Below are 18311 nucleotides of genomic sequence, written 5' to 3' on the forward strand. Positions count from 1 at the left end.
AAGTTTTGAATTCCAATATCACCTAAGTGGAAATTAAAAGAAAGAGCAGTAGAAAACTGTTGTTTCTACAGAGCACCAACAGACTGCTTGTCAGTCTTCAAAATGTAATTACAATTCTGTGAATATTACTAATAAAATGATAAGGAATACAGTAACTGTTAGCACTCCTTCTGAGCTCTGCCCCACAGTTACATGACTGTAGACAGGTATGCCTGACTCACTATAAATGGGACTGCTTGCCCCTTTCTCACACTCTTGTCCTCCTGTTCTTGCTTTGCTTTCTTCCCCTCTTCCCCCTGTCTTTTCTCTCCCCATTCCCACCTCCTCTCTCTCTTCACATACTCATGGTCAGCCTCTACTCCTCTACTCCCTCTCTCTATATACCTTTCTCTGTCTCTACTACCCCCTCCCCATGACCTAATTAAACTTGGCTGATACTTCAGGGGAAGGGATACCTCAGCATGGGCCTGCAGAGGCACAATACAGCATACTACACCTCTACCAAACGTATCTCTGTCTTCTCTTTTTTATAAAACACAACAGTAATAAACTATATTAGATTGCAATTTATAGTTCTTCTCATAATAATTCAGCAAAATCATTGTATGGGTTTACATAAGTAAAGGCAAACTTATGTGTAGGCATGAAAATGTAAAAGATCTTACAAAAAAAATGAGGCATTTTACTGGGTAAGATATGTTGGAAATATTAGGATAAGCATCTTAATTACCTAAATTAAGTGTGGCTGTAGCTCAGAATTTGCCATATATTAGTATGATATCGGCATGCATTTACAAATGGCACAGACTGCACCGTGTAGTGAACCAGAGGCTGCCAGAGGATTGCCCTCAAGACTTGACACTCCTTATAGGGAGACTGGCTTGAAAGGCAAGCACAAATGAAACATCTTCAATGAGTGTAAAAACCTTTGATAACAATAGAATTTTGGTAACACTGACTTTGGAACTCAAAAATGTACTATTAGTACATGATGGCCCTTCACATTGGGAGTTATTTATTTTTAATGACCAAGTGAGGTAAACACACATGAATTAACACTGTCTGATATACTATGTGTGTAAAGCTCTCAGAATCTAAGTTTCTGCCCTCTTATCAAAGAATGACACTAGACATAATTTTACTTTCTTGCCAGGTGGAGTTGATTTATGAACTCTAAGCTAAGCTAGGGAACAAAATCAACAAAGAGCAAAAGCTTTTGTTATTGCTTAGCAAACTTGCAATACAATCTGGCCTTAACAATTGCAAGTCAAGTGTATTTGTTACTCTGAATTTAGTACAGGTATATAGAGTTTTATCCATTTTGGTCATGTACAACTTTCTAGAATTTTCTTAATATTTGCCAGTAGGAACTGTTCTTCTTTAAATTTATTAAGTAGTATATAAGAATGGTGTATTTACAAAGTACATTAAAGAGTCCTTTCTCCTCTTTTTTAATGGAAATATTAGTGAATGTGCAAATGAGACAGACTGAGGCTACCCTGAACTGAAAGTCAAGAAATAAATAGCTTAGTAAGTGTGATCTCTCTTGAGTCAATTCTGACCATTTCAGGTTTATCCATAATTATGTATATTGGTAATTCAGGTGAAGAAACTGAATTGGATCTTTTCAGTTGTAATTTTCAGTATGCTGTTTAGCTCTAATAGGCAATTCTGACAAATAACAACATGAATCCTTTTACCAAATAGGAAAAAAAAATTCTTTATACTACTACTATAAATCTGCTTGACTTATTTCCCATGGTGGTTATGCAAAAGGAAGTAGGAGGGAATCATTAGCTTTAGTGTTATGTACTATTTGTAAACAAAACAAAAATAATCTATAATAAATGACAAAAACCTCTAAGTAATTTTAAAAGCCAAGAATATCCTAATTCTAATTTAGACATAGACAATAGAAAACATCCTAGGTTACTGTTTGTTCCACTCTATATCCATTTAGATGCTATTTATCCCTGTCAAAACCACAATCCACAGAAAACTTGGAAATTGATACTTTTTACCATGACAGTGGCAGATCTTTCTGAATATCTGTACAAATGCTAAGCAATAAGAATTGAGAGGGGTGGTTTCTAGAAAGTACCATTGCCTTCTGATTAAGGCTGGGTCTGTGTATTGGTAGGGATGTTCATAATCACATAAGTGGCAGATAATATAAGCCAAGGTGTTGAAAGCAATGAGCAAGGAGACTCTAGCAAAGGTATCCAGAAACCTGAGCCAAGATGACAGAGAATCCTTAATGCTGAGTATTTTTGGAAATCAACATACTTTTTCAGTTTGGGTTAGTTTTTCTGTTTGTAAGAGCCAAATATAATCATAAAAATAAAATATACAATCATTGGCATGTTTTTAAAATCATATTATGAACTATATTTTAAAATAAAATAGGGAAAAATTAATCCTAAGCCCCTAACATTTTGCATGAATTTTAAGTTTTTAATTGTTATAGTTTTCACATGCATGGTGTCATTGAAGCACTTATGTGAGGAAGTTATTCCCCATCTAAAGGCACTTAGAATGCAAATCTTATCTCACATGGCTGTGCACAGTATGTCTTTGGATGATGACAGAGAGTAGACAGCTCCCTCCAGGGAAGCCTCTATGGTAGAAGGTTGGAGGTTATTGAGTGGGAAGGGGAAGGAGAGAAGGAACAGATTGAGCACACATTTATGTTCCATCTCATCTGAGTGACGGGATGATCATTCTTAGTGCCTGTTAGTAAGAAAGCCATCACAAATATTGGCCTTTCAAACGTTGATTTATAAGGTGTCATGCATTTTTGACATTTTTACTATTATGCTTTAATAATTTCATACATAGAGTACTGTTCTGAACTAACACAATAGTCAACTGTTCCTCATGAAAACTGGCTATACATTAGAACTGCTGTTGAATGCCCGATCCTTTCATTGTGAATAAGTACAGAACCAAATTTCAGATCATAGAATTATGAAACAATTAGAAACATGAAATATAAACAGAAAATTAAAATGAACATAAATAACTCAGACATACCCATCATTTACAGGCTAATTTTTATTTAGTATTGTCTCTTGAGGTTTTGAAGAATATAGAGAACATTAAATTATATTTTAACAATTTCCATTTGACAAGTTTTGAAAACTGGAACAAGGCACATATGTGCTATGTCATCTGTAAAACACAGTCATCTATACAACAGAATAGGTGGTATGCGTGGATGAGGAGGGGAGAAACTAGCTGAAGGCATTTCTGTTTGGATTGGCTTTTATTTATTAATAAAGCAAAGATTGTCTTTCTTAGTCAAGGCACTTTGGTACAAAAAATTTTAATTTGTGAAAAAAATTTTAACTGAGAAGATACAATATAATTGTTGAAACATACATCCACACACACACATGCAGATGTATGCACAAATTCACGCACATGCATAACATACACACAAATTTAGAATGAATAAATTTAAAAATTAAAGGAAATGGACTGACAAATTTTATGCTAAACACTGGAAATATATAATTTCTACTAAAGCATTAGGATACTGCATTATTAAGCTGATATATCAATATAACTGTGTATCTGGTAAATTGTTTAACCAAGTAATTGTGTATATAAGAGTGAAGTTTTATATATATATATATATATGGTTTATCAATCATTGCTCAATTATCTGGACACTTTTATAGATTAAATATCCCAGAAAGTGTTTTCATGACTTGATACACTAGTGTACTGTCAAGTCCTGGCAACTTCTGGTTCTTCTGATATTGAAAATACACATCAAGGTAGAAATTCTGCAGTCCAATGGATTTAAGTGTGTATATGAGTTAGTTTATTATCAGCATAACTAACACAGCATAAGCTACTTAAAAATTTAGAGGCAAGACATAGCTAAAAGTTTTATTCTACTATTTATGTAAAATATAAACAATTTTTGTTTGTAAAAATATTGAGAATATGAACCATACAAATTAACAGAAGACAACATGGATTGTATGTATATGTCTACCTGTCCCCATGTTTACGCTCCATTTACATGTACATGTATATACAGACATTTTAAAGTCTTTAGAAAAAACTCACAAGAAAAAAATGTCATCTCAATGAGATACTGAAAAAATTGTATTCAAAATTTGTCTTTGGAACACCTTTACAAACTGTAAACAAAGTGAGAACATTGGTAAGGTAAATTTAAAATAATTTTAAATTTTTTGATGGGAAAGAAATCCATGGAAATACAATTACTCAAGAGAAAAAAAAGTAGCTTAGGTTCTTGAAACACTAAATTTACAAGTATTTAAATATTAATGCAATGGACACAGGTGAAACTTTGAAAATTAAAAGAAGAAGCTATTAAAACCATACAATGAAAGAGTAGTGGGTATTTGTCATAAGTGTACTGAATCTGCCAGACACTAACAAAATATCCAGGTCCTTGGACAATATGGAAATGTGCATTTACCTATTCTTACAATGAAAAAGTTTTTGTTATGAAATATCTGTAAGGCATTTGGGCAATAGATCAAAATAAAATTTAAATTGATTTTAAGTGATGAATTACAGTTTTTTTTTTTCCAGAAAAGAATACTTAGCACATCAGTAGTAGTTAGGAAGAACGCGTGAGTTCAAGTTATCTTGGCAGAAGACAAGATCAGGAGAAGCACTGCAAAGACATCCATATTTCCCAAGAGTTTAGGAATAATGCAAAAAGCACTGGCCAAAGTCAAAATCACTTACATAATAGGAAGATCGCTCCTTGAGTAAGTCACATTTGAGCTTCAGACAACATCAAATCCAAAACAAAAATGTCAAACAAAATTGATGATGTCAACTTTCCTAAATCAGCTCCTAGTGTACACAAAAAAAGTTACGGACATATGCAGCCGATTTTAGCAGAATGTGTTTCTAAAAATACTTTTTTTACTTTTACTTTTTTTACTTTTCTTTTCTCATTGAGATTAGAAAAACATGCAAAGTATATAACTTATAAACAGAAAATGAAACTTTTCTCATAAAATATTAAGAAAAGAAATGTATTTGTAATACATGAATTTAAAAGTTGTAATAAGAAATGGCCAAATAATCAAAAATGGAGAAGAACAAAAGAATCAGAACTAATGGAAAGCAGCAGAAACAACATGGGTTTTCAAACCTTTGGTAACATGTTTAAGATAATGAGTAAGTTCTAAGTAAATAACTCTTACCTCTTATTTCAAATAGATTTGAGGTAGTTCATACGAAAAGCCAATATGACAGTGTCTTTGTAAAACTGTGTAAAAATGAGCTAAAATTTATGGACAGAATAGAGACAACATGTGGGAAGAGTGTCAAAATAAAACACATGCTAAAACACACAGCAAGTAACATAACTTCATGTTTGTTGGAATACCAGCCAAGACCAAGGGCAACATAAGCAAATTCAAGAGCTAACACAATCTAATAAAAGGAGGTGGAGATTTATAAAAATAAGGCACTTACATTCTGAACACCGGGATAGATTATTAAAACATAGCATGAAGATTTTTTTTCAATTTTGACATTATAAGGAGTTTCTCAGTTGCATAGATATGACTTTCATAACATCAGCATCTAGTGAAAAACATAAAACTACATCACATTGAACCACATGGGTGTAATGCTATTTAAGATGAAGTTAAATGTCCATAAACAGCATAGATGGATGTATATAACATAAGGAAGTAGAAAAAGTAAGGCTTTACTATAGAAGTAAAATTACACATTTTTTAAAAAAAAGCAGATTACAGTAAACACACAAAAAAAGTGTAAGAAGCAAAACAAAACAAAACCCCAGAAAGCTCTAACAGCATCTTAAAATAGAATAAAACCAAATACACCAGTAAATGTGCATGCATGTATATTAGAACTTTGGTTTGGAGGAATTAATCTAGAAATGAAATATGTGATTTAGCTGGATTCTATCTTCCAATTTCTACATTTTCAATTGCCAACAAAATTATGTTAAGATTACTGTTAGTTTTAAAAAAATTGAATTTGTCGTGGACAATTTTTATAGGAGAAATTAGATATTAACACACATAGTATCACAAGATATTAACCTGAAAGAAAATATTCAATAGATACAAGTATTTACTTCACTTAATTCAAAATATAATATAAATGTAACCAACTAAATAGTTCTAAATAGTAGAAAATAAGATTTTTAAAAAAGAAATTGAAGATATGCCTTGTAAAAAGAAAAAAAAAAACAAGTTTCTAATGCACACTTTACATTCACATAAAAGGAAATCTTTTTGTGTATACACTTCGTTGCACAATTGCAATGAATTAAGAAGTCACAGGGTTTTGAAGATTACCCTTCCTTATAGCACCTGAAAGATGGAGAACAGTATTGTTCTCCTAGCTGCTGCTCGGATTGAGAGGTAGGATCATGTTGGGCTCAGTGCTTCTGACCCAGTGCAATGTTGAGGGGTTTGGAGCCAAGGATGCGGCCGTTCATCTCAGCCATTGCTTTAGCTGCTGCCTCCGGAGAGAAGAAGCAGATCAAGCCAAAGCCTTTGCTCTGCCCTGCTTCCTGCATCACTTTAACTCTGCAAATGGACCCAAAAGCAGAAAACTCCTTGCGCAGTGTTTCATCATCAATGGTGTCATCCAGGTTCTTAATGTAGAGCTTAGCTGCCTGACGTGCACGGATCCTTTCCTGTTTCATCTGCTCAAACATTTCCTTTAACTCAGCCTGCCGTTCTACCTTCTTCTGGGCTCTGCCTACAAAAACCGTCTGCCCGTTTATGTCCTGTCCGTTCATGTCTTCAACTGCGTTTTTCGCAGCCTCATGGCTATCAAAACTCACAAATCCAAAGCCTTTGGACTTCCCAGTGGCATCTTTCATCACCTTAACACTCAAAGTATGGCCATATTTGCTGAAAACTTCCCTGAGCTTCTCATCATCTATGTCATCTCCAAAGTTTTTGATATATACATTAGTGAAAAAGGTGGGTTTGTCTCTGAGCTCAGCCTCCCGATCCTTACGGCTTTTGAATCTGGCCACGAACAATGTGCTCTCCCTCAGCAGCTTCCCATTCATCTCCTCAATGGCCCTGTCCGCTGCTCTCTGGTCCTGGTAGTGCACGAAGCCATAGCCCTTGGAGCCTTCTTCATCAGTCATCACCTTGGAGGACATGATCATTCCAAAAGGTGAGAAGTGTTCATACAAGGTTTTGTTATCAATGGATTTGTCCAGATTCTTGATAAACACATTCCCAATTCCCGATTTTCTCAGGCAAGCATCCGGTTGAGACCACATGAGACGGATAGATTTACCGTTGATCACATCAAAGTTCATGGTGTCTAGGGCCTTCTGAGCATCATTCACCTGCAGAAAATTCACATAGGCATAGCCTAGTGAACGTTGGGAAATCAGGTCCCGGCAGATTCGGATGGACAACACCGGTCCCACTGTGCTGAACTTCCTGAACAGCACGTCCTCCGTGACATCTTCGTGGAGGTCGCCTACATACAGGGAAGCTGCACGGTACTTAGCTTCCAGACTCATGTTTTTCTTCTTGGCTTGTTTGCTTTGTTTCCTTTTTTTTCTACCCCAACAGTACAAGCCTATGGCCTGAAGCTCCCAGGGATGTATCTTCCTGCAAGAGGGGAAGAAGCTCAGTCACAACTCAGGACCTGCACAGTGGCCCCCAAAGATCACTTAAGAGGTCCAGCTGCAGGGTCAGTTGCACTTTCCTTGATCCAGGCAACACCTAGTCAAAAAAAATGCCAGAAACCTATGTCCTCTTCTGGTAGTTGGCAATCTGCCTTCAGCTCTCAGCCTCAGACTTTCCTTCCCTTCCAGCTCAGCAACAACTTACAAGTAGCTGGCCAGGACAGGCCCTCCATCTGCCTCCATCCCAGCAGCTGGTGGCTGGTTTCCAGGCACAAACAGGCCTTGTGTTCCCTTAGCTTAGCCTTCCAGCCAAGCCTGGAGCCTGGAGCGAGCAAGCCGGCGGGGACCTGCAGCCCAGGCCCAGCGCAGGAGGCCCCAGTCTGTCCTGCGCAGGGAGCCGGACCCACCCCGCCCGCCCCGCGGCTGAGAGCGCGCCTGGGCCGCGTCCTTGGCCACCCACCCCGCACCCCGGTGGCCGGAGGCGCCCGGGAGGATCCTGGCTGAAGACTGAAGCTCACCAGGTTACGAACTGCAGGCGGCAGGAACCCGGAGCTTGCTGGCTAGTACTGTTTGCTCTTTCACACTTTGGGAGGACCGTGTTCCTTCCCCCGCCCCAGCCTCCGCTGCTGGGTTCAGGGAAGGAGGCGGTGTCATGGGTGGAGAAAACGGCTAGGGGTGTGGCCGGGCAACCCACCACCAGGCTGCTCCCCTCCACCCCCAGGTTTGTTTTGTCCAAGCCAGCCCTCCCAAGCAAAGATCTGGATCCTGGAAGTCCTGTAAACACCCTGTGATGGCCTCGACCAGGTCCCGACAGCACAGCAACTTTCTGAAGAATCTGCATGCTCTCCTTCCCAGGAAACTCAGAGTCTCACTTGCTTTTTCTTGCGAGGTTAACTTTTAAAAGGTTTTCTTTTTAAACAGCAGATTCAACCGTACTCGAAGAAAACTTTTCCTGGGCATCTCTCTTCCGGTGGTCTAGGATTCTCTTTTTCACACAGTTGCACCGTCTCATGATTTGCTAGCTGATTACAACAGACTCCATTCAAGAAATGTATGCTATGTGTATTTTATTTTCAGAGATTTCTGGGAAGGAGTGATTTACAGGGTGCCCACTACGTATTGAATACCTCACCCTGTGGACTAGATGAGGAAGTTACTGAAGCTGTCTGGAGATGGTGCTTAACTCAGTGTGCAGCAGATGTTAAATAAATTAATAGATTCAGAAATGTTGACAAAGTATCAGGAGTGTAATTGATTCCTTGAAATAGTGGCTCCACTTCCTTTAACATTAAATTAAAAAATATTATTACTAGCACATCTTACAATTTAAGTTATGATACCATTAGAAAATCAAAATTACCTGAGTAATTGAACTGGTCAGAGAACAAAAACAACAATAAGCTTAATATGTTGCAAAGTTTAATCAACATAGACATTACCTAAAAACCTTAGTTAAAAGTAGATTCTGGTCCAATAACTGAGATGGATGGGAGATTCAACAGTTCTAACTAATGAGACATAGACAGTCTGCGGTACTCTGATTTACATGTTGGGTAGAAGGATATTGTATCTAATGAGTCCAGAATTAATGGGGTGTTTTCTAATGTAGCTAGAAAAATAATATCTATTTCTCCTATGGAAGAAAATGGCACTGTCTTAAAAACCATTGTCAATGCATTTTAAAAAGTACTCCAATTTTCACTATAAAATAGAAATTTATGTTAACTTACATAAAATTAATTATGTAGGTTACTAGAATATCTCATCCAATATGTGACAGAGTGTTGAAGAACAATTATAAATAAAAAAATTATGAAACTGTCTCCTTTCTAGTGATTTATCTAAAAAGAGAACATAAATTTTCTGTAAAAAAAAAAAAAATGTCACTGGTCTCCTGCCTAAAAAGGAACCCAAAGTCAAGCACTGAGAACCACTGAGAACCTTGGAAGGCTCTCATGGTACGAGGGCATCTCAATTATTTATTTATTTTTTTCCATGCAGGTCTGTACTGTGACAGAATGGGCACCTCAGTAGCTTCTGAGGTTCGGACATTCCTATCACCACAATTACTCTAGCAAACCTGGTTCCCTTAGCTGCTGCCACATTATGTAGAGCTAGTGATTGAGTTTGCTTGGGCATCTCAATTATTAAGAAGACTCTTTGCCTAGTGTCTTGCTTTGCGAATATTTTTTTAATCTAAAGGCTCAGAATGCCTTTCTGCATTTGCTTTCCCAGTTCAGTGAAAATACTCTGTTCTAAACTGGAGCTCAAAACCATTCCTGTGAAATCTACTCATTAGTTGTATCCTCCACTAGAAAATGGATCAATAATAAGTGTGCATTTGTTTTTCTTTATTTAAATCTATTAAATCTATTTCTTGTTAATGGGTTAGTTCCAATCAAAAGTCCATAAAGTGCTGGAATAAGTTATTCCAGTATAGTGATGGAATTATGATAACTTACAAACAAATCTTGACTGACCATATTTGTATTCAGATCATCATTGAAGTGTTGTTTCTTCTTAAAGAATTGTTTGTAAAAACAGGTGATTGTGTTCTAAACTATAATTTTCAAGATGTAAAGAACCCAATAATACAGATTTGTGAAATATGTCAGCATGAATTTTAAATTTGAAACAATGCCACTGCAATCAATTAATATAAGAACCCTTTCATTATCTATTTTTTTTCATTTTTATTGGTTATTTTATTTACATTATACATGTCACCCCCCTTCCCAGCTTCCCCTCCACATAACCTCTATCTCATCCTCCTCTTTCCTGCTTCTATGAAGGTGTTCTCTCATCCACCCACCTACTCCTGCCTCACTGCTCTAGCATTCCCCTACACTGGGGAACTGAGCCTTCACAGGACCAAGGGCCTCTCCTCCCACTGATGAACTACAAGGCCAATCTCTGCTACATATGTGGCTGCAGCCATGGGTCCTTCCATATGTACTCTTTGATTGGTGGTTTAATCCATGGGAGCTCTGGGGGTACTGTTTGGTTGATATTGTTCTTCCTATGGGGTTGCAAACCCCTTCAGCTCCTTCACTCCTTTCTTTAACTTCTCCATTGGGGACCCTGTGCTCAGTCTGATGTTTGGCTGCAAGCATCTACATCCCTGTTAGGCTCTGGCAGAGCCTCTCAGGAGACTGCTACATCAAGCTCTTGTCAGCAAGCACTTCTTGGTATCCGCCACAGTATCTGGGTTTGGTGTCTGTAGATGGGATGGATCCCCAGGTGGGACAGTCTTTGCAGGGCCTTTCCTTCAGTCTCTGCTTCCACTCTTTGTCCCTGTATTTCCTTAAGATTGGAGCATTTCTGGGTTAAAATTTTTGAGATGGATGCATAGCCCCATCCCTCAACCAGGAGCCATGCCTAACCTCATGGTCTCTTCAGGTTCCTTTGTTGGGTTGGATCCTGGGAGCCTCTTGCTTTCTTTTCATTGTCTGTTTCATGGAATAACTTGAGAAGTTCTAGTAGTAATTCTTCTTTGAAAGTCTGGTAGAATTGTACACTAAAACTTTCTTTCTGTCTCTGGGTTTGGTTTGGTTTGGTTTGGTTTTTTTTGTTGTTGTTGTTGTTTTTGTTTTTTGGTTTTGATTTTGTTTGTTTGTTTTTGTTTGTTTTTTGGTTTTGGTTTTGTTTTTTTTGTTTTTTTGGTTTTTTTTTTGTTTTTTGGGTTTTTTTGGCTTTTAATGACTAGTTCTATTTCCTCAGTAAATAGAACTATAAAATAAGTTCTGGGATTTAATAGATCTATTAAAATTGTTTATTTGATCTTAATTGAAATTTGTAATTGGTATATCTGAAAAAAATTTCCATTTCTTTAGAGTTTTGATTTTTGTTGAGTATAGGTTTTTGAAGTATGACCTAATGATATCTAGGATTTGTCTGTTGTTGTATCCCCCTACTGATTGTGTTTTTGTTAATTTGGATATTCTCTCTCTGCCTTTTAGTTACTTTGTATAATGGTTTGTCTGTCTTGTTGACTTTCTTAAAAAAACAATATTTGCTCTACTTACTTTTGTGTTGTTTCTTTGTTGCTACTTTATTGATTTCGGGCAGGAGGTTGATTATTTTCTGCTCTCTGTGCCTCTTCAGTGTGCTAGCTTCTTTTTGTTGTAGAGCTTTAAGGTGCACTGCTAAGTTACTAGTATGAGATCACTTTAATTTCTTTATGATCACACTTATGGCTATGAACTTTTCTCTTTGCACTGCTTTCATTGTGTTCTATGAGTTTGGGTATGTTGTGCATGCATTTTCATTGAATTCAAGAAAGTTCTCCAGTTCTCTTTATTTCTGCCTTGATCCAATAGTCATTCAGTAGAGAGTTGTTCAGTTTCCACAAATGTGTGGGCTTTTCCTTGTTTCTGTTGTTGATATTGAACTTGAATTCATGGGGGTCTGATATGATACAAAGTGTTATTTCAATTCTTGTGTCAATTGGGACTTACTTTGTGACCAAGTATGTGGCCAATTTTGGACAAAATTTCTGGAGGTACTGAGAAGAAGGTATATTATTTTGTGTTTTGGTAAAATGTTCTGTAGATATCTCTTATGTCCATTTGATTTATAATATCTTTTTTTGTTGTTTTTTAGGTTTTTTTGTTGTTGTTGTTTTTTGTTTGTTTTTTCAAGACAGCATTTCTCTGTGTAGCCCTGGCTGTCCTGGAATTCCCTCTGTAGACCAGGCTGGCCTCGAACTCAGAATGGATGACCATTGGTGATAGTGGCATAATAAAATCTCCCACTAGTAATGTGTGTAGTTCAATTATTATTTAAACTTTCAAAATGTTCCTTTTACAAATCTAAGTGTACTTGCTTTGGGGAAATAAATGTTCAGAATTGAGATGTCATTTTTTGTGGATTTTTTTCCTTTCTAATGTGTTTCACAAAAGGTTGGGAAACACTTAAATGCCAGAAAAGCATTGCAGAAATCCACCTGCCTCTGCCTCCCAAGTCCTGGGATTAAAGGCATGTACCACTACAACCTGGTTTATAATATCTTTTAACTCCTTATTTTTCTCCTTGGTTTTTGAGTGGGTGACCATTCCATTGGTGATAGTAGTATAATAAAATCTCCCACTAGTAATGGTGTGGCTCAATTATTATTTAAAGTTTCAAAATGTTCATTTTACAAATCTAAGTGTACTTGCTTTGGGAATATAAATGTTCAGAATTGAGATGTCATTTTTGTGGATTTTTTTTCCTTTCATAAGTGTTTCACAAATGGTGGAAATACACTCAAATGCCAGAAAAGCATTGCAGAAAATGCAACTCCCCTTTATGATAAAAGGCTTAGGCAGATCAGGGATACATAGGACATACCTAAACATAATGAAGGCAATTTATATCAAATCACTAGTCAAAATCAAATAAATGGAGAGAAGTTCAAAGCAATTCCACTAAAATTTGGAACAGGAGAAGGCTCTCTACTCTGACCATATCTCTTCAATATAGTGCTTAAAGTTCTAGTTAGAGCAATCAGACTACTAAAGGAGATCAAGGGAGCCCAAATGGAGAGGAAGAAATCAAAGTATCATTATTTGCAGATAATATGATAGTATATATAAGCAACCATAAAAATTTTACCAAGAACCTCCTACAGCTGAAAGTTACCTACAGCCACGTGGTTGGATTCAAGATTAACCCAACATTTGCCCTCCTATATACAAAAGTAAACAGTAAGTGAACTGAGAAAGATATCAGGAAACAACAACTTTCACAATAGTTAGAAATATTGTAAAATATATTTTGCCAAATCTAACCAATGAAATGAGAGAACTGAATAAAAATAAAAAGAAATTCAAGGCTTTCAAAAAAAGAAGAAGAAGAATTAGAAAAAGACGTCAGAAGGTGAATCAGAAGAAGAGTTCTCATCCTCATGGAACACTAAGATTATATTGTAAAAATGTGCATTTTAACAAAAGCAATATACAGATTCAACACATTCCTCATCAAAATTTAAACACATTATTTATATACTTTAAAAGAACAGTACTCTACCTCATGTGTAAAAAAAAAATACCCAGTTTAGCTAAAACAGTCATGAATTAGTAAAGAAATTCTGGAGGTATCATCATTCCAGATTTCATGCAGTACAATACTGACAGAGTAGGAAAATCCACATGATAGTGGCAAAATTGTAGAGAGGTTGATCACTGGAATCCAATCAAGAACATAGAACATAAATCCACAATGTGTGGAGACCTGATCTTTTCAACAAAACAGAAATATACAATGGAGAAGGGAAAGCTAATGTTATTGGTATAAATAGAAATCAGCATGAAGAATGCATTAGACCCATATCTATCTGAATCAAAGACTTCAACATAAAACCAGATATAGTGAATGTGATAAAATAGAAAGTGGGGGATAATCTTGAACTCATTGGTACAAGAGACAACTTCTTGAATAGAAAATCACAAGTACAGGCACTAAAATCAACATGAAATGGAAAACCTTATACAAGGCAAAGTATACCATCAATAGGACAAAGGGGCAGCCTACAGATTGGGAAGAGATCTTCACCAACCCTACATGCAACAGAGGGCTAATATCCAAAATATATAGAGAACTCTGAGTCTCCTAGTAATAGGGGCTATAAAGCCTGGACATTTTCTCAAATCAGATAAGACTTGCAGTAGAGGTATTGGGACACCAATCCAGGCACAAAACCTTCAACATACAATTTATTGTGTCTATGAGATTGGCTGGGGTAAACGTGGCATGGAAACTATGGGAGTGGCTAACCAATGACTTGTTTAGCTTAAGACTCATGCCTTGAACTGGAGCCTCTGACTCTTCCCCATGAAACTGTCTAGAGGGCCAAGTCACAGTGGCTGGATTTACCCAGTAACCAGGATAGAACCAAACATGACTGGCAAAAAATAAAGTTGATGAAATGATTCTTTATGATATTCTACTACACTCAATAGAGTAGAGCCTACCATAATCTTCATCATACAGGCTTCATCGATCAACTGATGAAAACAGATGCAAGACCTACAAACAAACATTAGACAGAGCTCATGGAATCCAATGGATGAAGGAGAGGAAGAATTGTTGGAGCCAGATGGGTTAAGGACACTATAAGAAAACTCACAGAATCAACTAAACTGGACTCACAGAGAATTCTAGAAACTGAACTGATATCCAGGGCATTTCCCTACTTTGATCTGACCTAGGTCTTGTACATGTATGTTATGCTTGTGTAGTTTGGTCTTCTTGCGAGACCACTGACAGTGGGGGTGAGGTCAATCCCTGACACTCTTGCCTGCCTTTGGGACCTATTTTCAGAAACTCAGAGAAAATCTTCATTCTATGTTTTCAGATTCATTAGAGTTTGTTTCTGTAGAAAAATTACATTCCTGATTGACTGAACACCTCTAATGTTATTCCCAGTGAGAAACACACTCTTTACTCAGCACAAGTTAAGGTCATGTCCCAAAATCTTAGGGGTTGAAGAGTTAAACACACATTTTTTACTGTTTTTTATTACTCCCTTATAACTCTCAAGATTAAGCTAGATTAAGATTACAGCTAGATCTAAACTAGCTGTAAAGGAATTTGTAATCCATCAATATAGCTCTTCCAGCAAGGGATGAAATCCCATGTTATGATCTGACTAGGATACAGACAAGCCTTTAGTACACACACTTAATTTCAAACATTATCAGCCAATTTACCAATAGTTGCCCAATCAGAGAAAGCTGACTAATCAGAGAAACAATTGACAGAATGATTCAAAGATGGTATATATCCAATCTCACCAGAACAGACAGGAAAGAGAAGCCATTTAAGAGAACTGAAGGGAAAAGAGTCAGTTCAAATAATTCAGTTTGGACAGCTCAGTTTGGTTTGTGGAGTTCAGAGGCAGTACTTCCAAGTAGAGCAATTTAGTCAGAAGCTGAGACAGGGCAATTTGAAGGAATCATTTTGGAGAGGAGTTTGGGCCATAACAACTGAATTAAACCAGCCACCCAAAGTTCACAAAGAGCAGAAAGGATGAGATTATTCAGCAGTAAGTCTTGAAAAATGAAATATTCTAGGCCTAGGTTAGCAAATGGAGCCAGGAAGCTAAAGCTTTCAAGGTCTGGGTTTACAGATTAGATTGTACAGAGGCTAGAAGTTTCCAGACTTTGGCCTAAGGATAGCCCAAGCTATGTGTTTATAAAGCTTGGGTATGGCTCTTATCGCATCACTTCAACTGAAAAAATTTAAGTATAACCAGCTAAGGCTGTAATCTTTGTGATTATCTTTCCATTGCTATGCCCAGCTACAGTGGATAAGAATCATTTAGGATGCACCAACATTTTACTTTGGTATAGCTTCTGGGAAGATCTAGCATTTCCCTAATTGCTAAAATTGTTCTTAAGGCTTGACATCCTTTTCATGTAGTTTTTAAACTTCTATTTTCAAACCAAAATGCTTTTTTCAAGTCTCAATTTTTGGAATGTTTCTTTGGTGTGTACTACTGTTTTCTGATGCTTACAGCTATTTCTAAATATCAAGAAAACAATTAATTGAGGTATATATCATTTGATCAGCCTATTAATATTCATGTTCTCTCTACCAAAGTTAATACATGTTCAAAAACAGAAGAAAGAATTGTGTCATACTCAGTTATTGCTATATTCTCAAAGCTAGGAACAAAGATTGGCACACCATTTGTTCTTAGATCTTGGGCTCAGAAATTGGCAAACAATTCTGTATGAATATCACAATTTTTTCATTAAGATATAAGTGAAGATAGAGAATTATTTGTTGTTGGGCATGGTTTATACCGTTAGTATAATTAATAGCTTTTAAAATAGGGGAAACAATTGTCTTTTAAGTAAAGATCCAGTGTGTTTACAGCCTTGCAAACTAGAAATTTATGTTCTCTTTAGAGCACTGAGAAGTCACACTTTCTGTTCATTGTAAAAGAGTCAGTTTTTTTAAGCTCTAAATTTCTCTCTTCTTTTATTATTGGTGTCTCCTGGAACTATGTACACCTTTCAGTTTCATTGTGAGTTTAGGGAAGTTTTATAGGCAAGTGCTAACATACTGGCTACTGCCATTGCCATTAAAAATAGTATTGAATTGGACTTAGCAGCATTGATTTCTTTTATCAATAACCAAGAAGCAATGGATTGTGATGTTTTCTTTACAGTAGTGCAAAATTCAAGGTACTTCTTTACTCTTTACATTATTGGCAATGAAGACAGGATTGTATCAAAGACAGAGCTTTCGGAAAATACAAACTGAAGATACTGAAGATATTCAAGAAGAGAATTATGAAAAGAAAACAAGAAGAATTTAGACTTCACAATAAAATTTTTGACCAAATATAATAAACCGTTAAAAAAACATATAGATTGTCGTTTTTCTCAAAGGTAAACTGGATCTTACGGTGCTATTCAAATGTGTTAGTATCAGCTCATATGATTGATAGCTGAATAAATTCAGATGCTCAACTCAGAGTTTTTCTGATTCTTTGATAGAAATGAGGGATCAGAGAAAAGTGAAGGTTATAGGAAGCTAAGGTAAATGAAACACTAGATATATAGGTGTCTTTTATATTTCATAGCCCTGGGATTTAGAGGCTATGTTATATTGTGTCTATCCCTGGTAACTCTATAGAGGTGACTCCTATAAGAATGTTCACTACTTTTCAATTGTACCACCTTCAAGGGAGAGTATTGCTGTCTTTGTATTGTCTACTGGGACCAGATCATAGCTTTGTTAACTAGAACATTATACTTTGTTGTTGACCTTTTGACCCATGTAGTTCGTAGTTTGTAGTGTGATAAACTAAACTTCTTATCACAAGTGCATTCAATGAGAACCTGATATTCAAGATACCTAATGGCATTTCATACCTCATCCTATTTGAAGATATAAAGTATCATTTAGATTTGACATGTTCTCAGAATTCCTTCCTCAGTTATTCCTGGCCACAAATGTAGAAGGAATTTTGCACCTTAAATGTGGCCATTGTCAGTCTGTGAAAATCTCCTTTGGCTACATCAAGGATAATGCTCAGATTTAATCACTAGAGATGATAATGTGTTTTATAGAATATCTTTGGCTCTTGCAGAACACTCTTATAGTCTCACATACTTGTCACGAACCTGCACATTCTCAAGATTGTCATTTTTATTCTACATGTAATTATTGCCTTTTCTGTCTTTAAATGCCATCACCATAATAGGCTGATTGATAACTTCTCCTAGAATTAGCCTGTCCAAGTTGTGCCCAGTAGGATAAAATGTTACTCCATTGCAGCCAGCTGGATACGCTTGGTTGATTGGCAAGTTTCTATGCCATATTGATAATGGCCATTTATTTTTTGCATAGCTCACCAAATATTTCAATTCTCATCCATTCTGAATATAATAGCAGCTATATGGACATTGTATGTTGCATAATGTCCTTATCTCTCATATAACTTCCCCTCATGGAGAAAATGTTTGGCTGACAGTAGGGAATGTTTGTAAAAATATGACATTCCAGTTTCTACAGTGGACAATAATTCTTTGTTCATGATAGAGAGTATTATTTTAACTACCCAGGAAACATGAAATTTTGGGGATATCTTGTGAAGAGAGAAAGGTCAATGATCTTTTTCTTTTCAAAATACTCTGCAAAGTTATTCACAAAGAAAAAAATGTATAGATTTGCTTTTCCA

At 36.3% G+C, this 18311-nt stretch overlaps 1 protein-coding gene and 1 non-coding gene across 3 annotated transcripts; both read right to left on the reverse strand.

The window, feature by feature from the left end:
• Positions 1–4578: 4578 nt before the first annotated feature.
• On the reverse strand, positions 4579–8248 carry Pabpc4l (poly(A) binding protein cytoplasmic 4 like). 2 transcript variants are annotated; one of them, XM_031376720.1, is made up of 2 exons: positions 8155–8248; positions 4579–7619 (listed from the first exon to the last, which is right to left on the reverse strand). In XM_031376720.1, the coding sequence occupies exon 2, from the start codon at positions 7526–7528 to the stop codon at positions 6416–6418; it is 1113 nt and encodes a 370-aa protein (XP_031232580.1). In that variant the 5' UTR covers positions 7529–7619; positions 8155–8248; the 3' UTR covers positions 4579–6415. The 2 variants fall into 2 exon arrangements, with proteins under 2 accessions (XP_031232580.1, XP_031232579.1); XM_031376719.1 differs by having other exon boundaries at positions 4579–7733; positions 8155–8218.
• A 1389-nt stretch (positions 8249–9637) lies between these two features.
• LOC116095183 lies at positions 9638–9769 on the reverse strand. The gene has a single exon (XR_004120503.1). It is a non-coding gene; the product is annotated as a small nucleolar RNA SNORA66 (small nucleolar RNA).
• Positions 9770–18311: the final 8542 nt, after the last annotated feature.

This window comes from Mastomys coucha, unplaced genomic scaffold, assembly GCF_008632895.1.
Source record: "Mastomys coucha isolate ucsf_1 unplaced genomic scaffold, UCSF_Mcou_1 pScaffold17, whole genome shotgun sequence".
Classification (NCBI taxonomy): domain Eukaryota; kingdom Metazoa; phylum Chordata; class Mammalia; order Rodentia; family Muridae; genus Mastomys; species Mastomys coucha.